General features: G+C 43.5%; 1 protein-coding gene across 1 annotated transcript in view; it reads right to left on the bottom strand.

Moving 5' to 3' along the window:
- Positions 1-7,000, bottom strand: part of LOC124871881 (inactive dipeptidyl peptidase 10-like) — a 168,440-nt gene that overhangs the window by 10,605 nt on the left and 150,835 nt on the right. Inside the window, exons 18-21 of the mRNA XM_047371498.1 lie at positions 2,046-2,093; positions 1,289-1,387; positions 501-570; positions 93-287 (exon numbers count right to left, since the gene is read on the bottom strand). Coding sequence (XP_047227454.1) covers positions 93-287; positions 501-570; positions 1,289-1,387; positions 2,046-2,093 — 412 coding nt within the window. The remainder of the gene's footprint in view (positions 1-92; positions 288-500; positions 571-1,288; positions 1,388-2,045; positions 2,094-7,000) is intronic.

The following is a 7,000-nucleotide window of genomic DNA, read 5'->3' as shown; positions in this document are numbered from 1 at the left end:
ACCATGTCATATATTTTTATGATTATATGCTGCAGCCAATGTTTCCTAAGTATTTAGGTCACCCTCCTTCAGGCTGTATTTTGAGAACCTACTGCAGCACTGTGATCTGGTCCTGAACATCAACGGTCCCCAGGTTCTGGTGGACCGCTTGCAGGATCTTCTGACCCTGGAAGCTGCTGCCCCTCCCGTCCAGACGGGCTACAATGACTCCGTCAGAACTGACCAGCACAGATTCCCAGCCGAGAGAGAAACGGTCAGTCACAGCCTGGCCACCAGGGGCGCTGTCTCTACGGACAAACAAGTTTAACAGAACTATTGAAAGTTCTGCAAAAAATAAACCCTCAACAAACTAAATGAACACAGGGAGGTGTTTTCATTACGGAGGCAAATTTATAGTTTATTCATGATAAAATAACCAGAACAGTGTAAAGCATGTTTTAATCCTTTAAAAGCAGCTTCATTCTATATAATATGGTGCGTGTATAAATTAAATGACATACAGGAGGAGTAAAAGTGGGTGCTCCATTGTTTCATCCAGGTCTATGGGAACGATCAGCTCCAGGCGAAGTCCTGCAGAATAAACCAGAATCAGATGAAGAAAAAAGAAAGTACACCCCTTTCAGTTCTGGATGTAATGAAAACACAGAACTTCACCACCCTGGTATTAATTACTACACATAAATTATGGAAAATATGCATTTGAAAAACTAAGGACACTCTCACTTCCTCCACAGGATTTAAGAGGTAAAGTATCAAACAGGCGATGCTGATCAGTTCATAAATTAACTGATCATCATCAGTGTGAGCTCCTCCATGTCAGCATGCAGTGTGTTTGCACAGCGCCAAGGTGGAAAGACCACACTAAAGATCTCAGAGCAGCGACTGCTGCTGCCCATCAACCTGGGAAGGGTTAAAAGGTTCAAACTATCTGAAGGGCCATCAACCTACAGAGAGGAAGATTATTCCCAAGAGGAAAACATCTCAGACAGTAGCCAGTCTTCCCAGGAGTGGACGTCCCAGCAGATTCAGCCAAGTTCAAAGCCTAAAGCTCAGAGAAGTGACCAAAACCCAAGAGCTCCATCTTAGACTGTACAGGCTTAGTTAACAGGTCAAAGGTCATGACAGGACAGTTACAAAAACACTGAATCAGTAGCTGTCCAGAAACATCAATGACCTGAAGCCATGCTGGAAAGAAGACTAGAGCGAAATTCTAATGGTTTAGCTAAAGATGGTTGAACCAGATGTTGGATCATGCAGATCACACAGTGGACCTAAATGAGATTCTTACCTGAGTTGTTTATTTGCACAGTTCTCCTGTCCCTCCTTGGTATGATCCTGTTTATCAGAGCTCGCCTCAACTCTGCATTTCTTTCCAGAGTCATATATCCTGCAGAGGTTCAGGAGAGAAATGTGCAGATTAATATTAATATGAATAATATTAGGGGTTTTATTTCATAAAGTATCAAATACTAGACATAAAATCCTACATATTTTCAATGTCATAAAGCTGTGGGTGTCTTAACTCAGAAGTTTAGAGTGAAATCTTACGAAGTGATGACTGAGTGATTGCACCGAGTTACACCAGCTTTTAGCCCAGAGCCTAACCCAGACAATCCGTCCACTCTCATCCATCTTTCATTTCCCTTCATGGTGCTGGACCTGATGTCTGCTGAAAGCTGCATGACTGAAAACTACCAATTAAAATGTTTCTGTCCTGCAGCTTGAAGGACAAATGGACTTCTTCCTCACAGGGGAAACATCACTTATTAAACCAGCGCCTCTCTTCTGAGGCTGATCTGAGCGCTTCGAATCTATGCTCACTTACATACCAAGCCTTTAATTCCTGATCTAATCCATCTCTGAACCTGCGGTTACAGACTGGTGTAAACCTCAGATCTTGGAGCAGCTGAGAAAACTGAAACGTCATGGTTTGATGCAGTTCGCCGACCCAGAGAGAAACCATTTAGTGCTTCCTCCTACATGTGACCAATAAAATCCTGATGCAAGTGAGTGAAATAAAAAGCAGATGGAGGAAGAGAGCTTACTGTTCATGTCCTCCACCCTGTGGAGAGTGGTCTGAGGTGTTCCTGGTCCTGCAGACAAGATACAATTAGACATGAGGATTTTACTGCATCTCTTAATCACAAGAAATGTACTTATACATCTTTTAGAAATATTCCTTTTGGTTAAATGTCTAAAATGATCAATGAGTTTTTATATTACATGTTTGAGAAAAACACCTTGTAGTGTATGTTTTCATGTAATTCATAAGCTGATGTTTAATGCTCTTTATCCTTCACTTGTTTCTAAGTTACGATGAAATGTTTTGATTTTCTAATATTTTGGTCAGTATAAAAAGATTCTGAAATCTTTTTGTCTTTAAATAGAAATCCTGACTTTAAAGCTGCTGTCAGTCCAGGATTATTGAGGCAGAATCACAGATTTATATTTTTCCTAATAAAACACAAGTTTCAAATGTTGTGGAAACAGTTCCTTTAAGGAACAGTTTAACTCCTGAAGCTTTAAAGCTGTTCATGAACCTGGCTCATATGTCCCACTGCAGTTTTAATTAAAAACTACTATTTTAAACAACCTTTCTGTTTGGCAATTATGGATGAAAAGTTAAACTCATCATTACAGCAGTTTTAGTCCGTGAGGAAGACACCCTGTCTACTTTTAAGGCTAGGCTTAAAACCTTCCTTTTTGATAAAGCTTATAGTTAGAGTGGCTTAGGTTATCCTGAGCTACAGGCTTAGAGGCGAGACTTTACACTTAATACCTTCAATTATATCGGCATATTATTCCACATGCAATGTCTAGAAAACAATATCACAATTACTGAGTTGATATTTCTATAACAACCATTGTCCAACTGCAAATGATTCACTTGAAGCTCTGTTTCTCTGCAACATTCACCCCCTTCCCCACCCATGCAGAAAGCCCTGGAGCAGGTAGATGGAGCTGCACAGCTTTCAATGAAAGATGTTGGAAGGAGTGATGATATGTAAGAATTATCAAACCATTATCTGGCTCCATTTTTCAAAGGGTTCATGATCATCGTGTCATAATGGCCAACCGGGTGACTCCAGTGCGAGCAACAATTACAGAGGCAGAGTTCAAGTAAACTGGTTTATTGATGGAAAATGGAACAGGGTCATCTGGGAATCTGGGTTCTGCAGGTCAGGGCACTGAGGAACAGAGGTTGGTGAGTACAGGCGGCTGGAGGAAATGTGGACTAGAAATGTTTGAGGACAAGTGTCTTCTTTGGGTTCCCAGGAAGCTGAAGGAGACTCTTGATTGGGAAAGCACAGTGAAGTGTCTTCACCTGAAGCCAAATGAAAACTTTGGCTCAGAACATGGACAGAGAGAAACCAGGTCTGGGTCCCTTTGTACTCTACAGAGGGGAGAGCACACGTGAGTAAGAAACAAGATCACGAAAACGAGAGACAGAGCTAGTCTGTTGGTCTGATTACCACTCAGGTGAGTTAACACTCTCACGGCTCTTTCAGGGTTCCTGCTGCTTAAAAAGCTCCTCTTGAATAGCCCTGATGATCTTCAGCTGTGTGGCTGCACCTACCTGTCGCACTCAGAGATCAGGATTGGGTCAAGAATGACGCTGCGAGAAACCCAGGAGCGATCTGGCCCATACCCTATCCAAGTCGACAAGGTAATTAATCCCATGACCCCTTCGACGGGAGTCCATGGCGCGACTGACATGAAATGCAGTGTTGATGGCCACCAACTGGCAGGTGGACAGGGTCTGGCTGGAGGGCACATTCGATTTTGAATGGGCCGAAGAATCCGGGTGCCAGTTTTCTGGAGTAAGTCTTCAGAGGAAAGTTCTTAGAAGACAGTCAAACTTCCTGTCCTGGTGAATAAATGGGAGCTGGGGTTCTCCTCTTGTCAGGGTGCTTCTTATTTTGGTGGGATGAGTGTTGGAGGGCTGTTTCAGTTTGTTGTGGTTTGGCAGGAACAGCCGTGTTCGGGAGTTTGGTGAGAGCTATTACATGGCAGGCTGTGGAAAAACGGTCAGTGGTGCAAAGAATGACTGTTTTGTTGTTGGACAGCGGCAAACCTCTAAAACAGTCCAGGGGGATGTGAGACCAAGATCAAATAGGGATGGAGAGAGGTTGTAACAGACCAGCAGGAGGTTTATGGGAGTTTTTGTTGCAAGCACATGTGGAGCAGGCCATGTACTCTACCACATCCTTATTTAGTGTGGGCCACCAGAAATCCTGTCAGGTGAAGGCAATGGTGCCACTAGAACCGGGGTGACATGAGAATTTGCAAGAGTGAGCCCAATTGATTAAGTGTGCTCTGATGTTGGATGCAACATAGATACATCCTGGAGGCCCTCCTCCGGAATCTGGTTCCTGTTGCTGGGCCTGGCGAAAGTGGTCTTCCAGGTCCCAGGAGAGGGTCCCAATGATGCAGGACTGAGGGATGATGGTGTTGGGTTCTGGGGACTCTTCTTGTGGGGAGAACTAATAGGAAAGAGCATCTGGCCTGGTATTTTTGGAACCTGATGGAAAAATTAAAAAGTGAGAAAAACAATGACAATGGGATTGACATGAATTAAAGCCCTGAGCTGACTGGAGATAGGAGAGGTTTTTATGATCAGTCCAGATCATGATAGTATGGTGGTGCCCTCCAGCCAGTGATGCCATTCTTCCAGAGCCAGTTTTATGGCAAGGAGCTCTCGATCTCCAATGTCGCAGTTTTTCTGTAGAAAGAGAAACGTTTCGAAAACAATGTTATGGAATCTGTTGAGAAGATGAGGATGTCGTCAAGATACACGAAAACAAAGATGTTTATGAAGTCTCTGAGGACATCGTTGACCAAGGCATGAAATACTGCAGGAGTGTTCGTGAAACCGAAGGCCATGACCAAATATTCAAAATGACCGATTGGAGTTTTGAAGGCTGTTTTCCATTCACTCCCGAATGCGCACTAGGTGGTATATGTTGCGAAGATCTAGCTTTATGAAGATAGTGGCTCTGTGAACTGACTCGGATGCTGAGGCTTATCAAAGGAACAGAATACTTATTTATTAAGTTATTTGATTTAATCCTCTGTAATCAATGCAAACACTTAAGATTTTATATTTCTTTTCAACAAAGGCTGCTCAGGGCTGTCTGAGTTGGTGCAGCTAGGAGAAACGCCAGAACGGAGACAGGAACCATAGCAAGGAGGGCTCTGGGCTTCCATTTGTGATTCAGCCCAGTTTATATGTGGGTTGCGGGTCTTAAGCCACGGATGTCCCAAAATGACATGAGCATCTTTGCTGAAAAAAGTAAAAAAATAAACTAGTTCATAATGGTTCCCTGAAGTAATAAATCATAGAGGTTGAGTCTGTTGATGAACGGTTTCCAGGGCTCTACCATCTAGGGCAGAAACTCGGACAGGAGTGGTAAGATCCTGGACGGGTATTTGCAATTTGTGAACTAACTCTGGATTGATTAAGTTCTGTTCAGAGTCAGAATCAACTAATGCTAATACGGGGTGTTGTACACAGATGGTGGAGTGGAGCTGGAAACGATAATTGGGGTGGTGAACAGCACCTGCAAGTACCCGCTGACTTACTGACGGGCTGGACCTTTTTTGTCACACCAGGCCGAGTTCGCCACAATAAAGACATGGCCCAGATGTCAGGCGCTTTTGTCTTTTCCCTGGTGTGATGCTAGCTCTGCATATTTGCATGGGTTCCATCTGACATGGAGAAACAGAGGGTTGAGCTGCGGTGTCTAATGACATCACATCAGGTGTTGAGCTTGCTGGTCTAAAGGTGGATGGCTTTAGTTGCCTTTGTTCAGAATTTCTTTGGTTATCTATTCGAATGGCCTGGTTGATTAGTTCATCGAGTGTCTGGTTCATTATGACAGTTTAATTAATCTCTTAGCCTCTCACTAAGAGATTTTCTGAATGCCCTTTAAGAGCTGGTGGGTTCCAGCCTGATTCCACCACCAGAGTATAAAACTCTATGGCCATTTCCACAACGGACATGTGGTTCTGTTTCAAATTCCACTGCTTCTTTTGGCTTATTTTGGCTGCCCGATAGAAATAAACAAAAATTAGGCAGAGCAAGGCCCCCAGTGGTTCTGCAGGTGAGCTTTGATCCCCATTTAAAATATATGTCTGAATCTAGAGAACTAAAAAAAGGACTTGGGGAGATGACACCTGATGCCAGAGACACCATAGTCAGACAGGAAGGAATTTATAAAAGAGGCACTCCTCCTGGATGAGCATGTAGAGACAGTGGACAGTCACTGGTGTTGACTTTGCAGCAATCCCTCATACTGAGCATGCATGTAGCGACAGTGGAGAGGAAAAACTCCCTTTTAACAGGAAGAGCAGAACCAGAACCAGGCTCAGTGTGAGCGGCCATCTGCCACGACCGACTGGAGGTTTGAGAGAACAGAGCAGAGACACAAAGAGAACAAAGAAGCACTGACCCAGGGGTACTTTCTATGAGAAGGAAAAGTAAATGTTAATGGATGTAGCTCCTTTAGTCGTTTCACCTAGAAAGAAAGAACAGATAAATTCTGAGCCAGTTTTCAAGGCTTAAAACTTTCCTTTTTGATAAAGCTTATAGTTAGAGTGGCTTAGGTTATCAGGGTGGGAGCCTTCCTCCCTCCCTGTTGGTTGGAGTACGGTGGAGTCAGGTTTAGCCTAAACCGGCTCAGTTATGGTTGAGGTCCAAACACACCCTCCATTTCTGCTACCTGTATGACCTCTTCTCTTTTCCAATGGTTATAATCAGTCTGACAGAGAGAGGTATCCCAATCATTGTGGTTTTTAGTATAACAATGACCATCAGTGGGACTCTTTGTGGGGTTCCTTGAGACGACATTGTTGTAAATAAGCGCCTTTAACTAAATAATCTGAACTGCAACTATCTGTGTAGTTATGCTGCTATAGGCGTAGGCTGCTGGAGGACATAACGACCACTTTCACCCTCTTCGCTACATTCTCACACTACTCACACTACACTATTCTCTTC

This window comes from Girardinichthys multiradiatus, chromosome 7, assembly GCF_021462225.1.
Source record: "Girardinichthys multiradiatus isolate DD_20200921_A chromosome 7, DD_fGirMul_XY1, whole genome shotgun sequence".
NCBI lineage: Eukaryota > Metazoa > Chordata > Actinopteri > Cyprinodontiformes > Goodeidae > Girardinichthys > Girardinichthys multiradiatus.
Note: the sequence above shows the minus strand (reverse complement) of the source record. Positions and strands in the feature narration are given on the sequence as shown.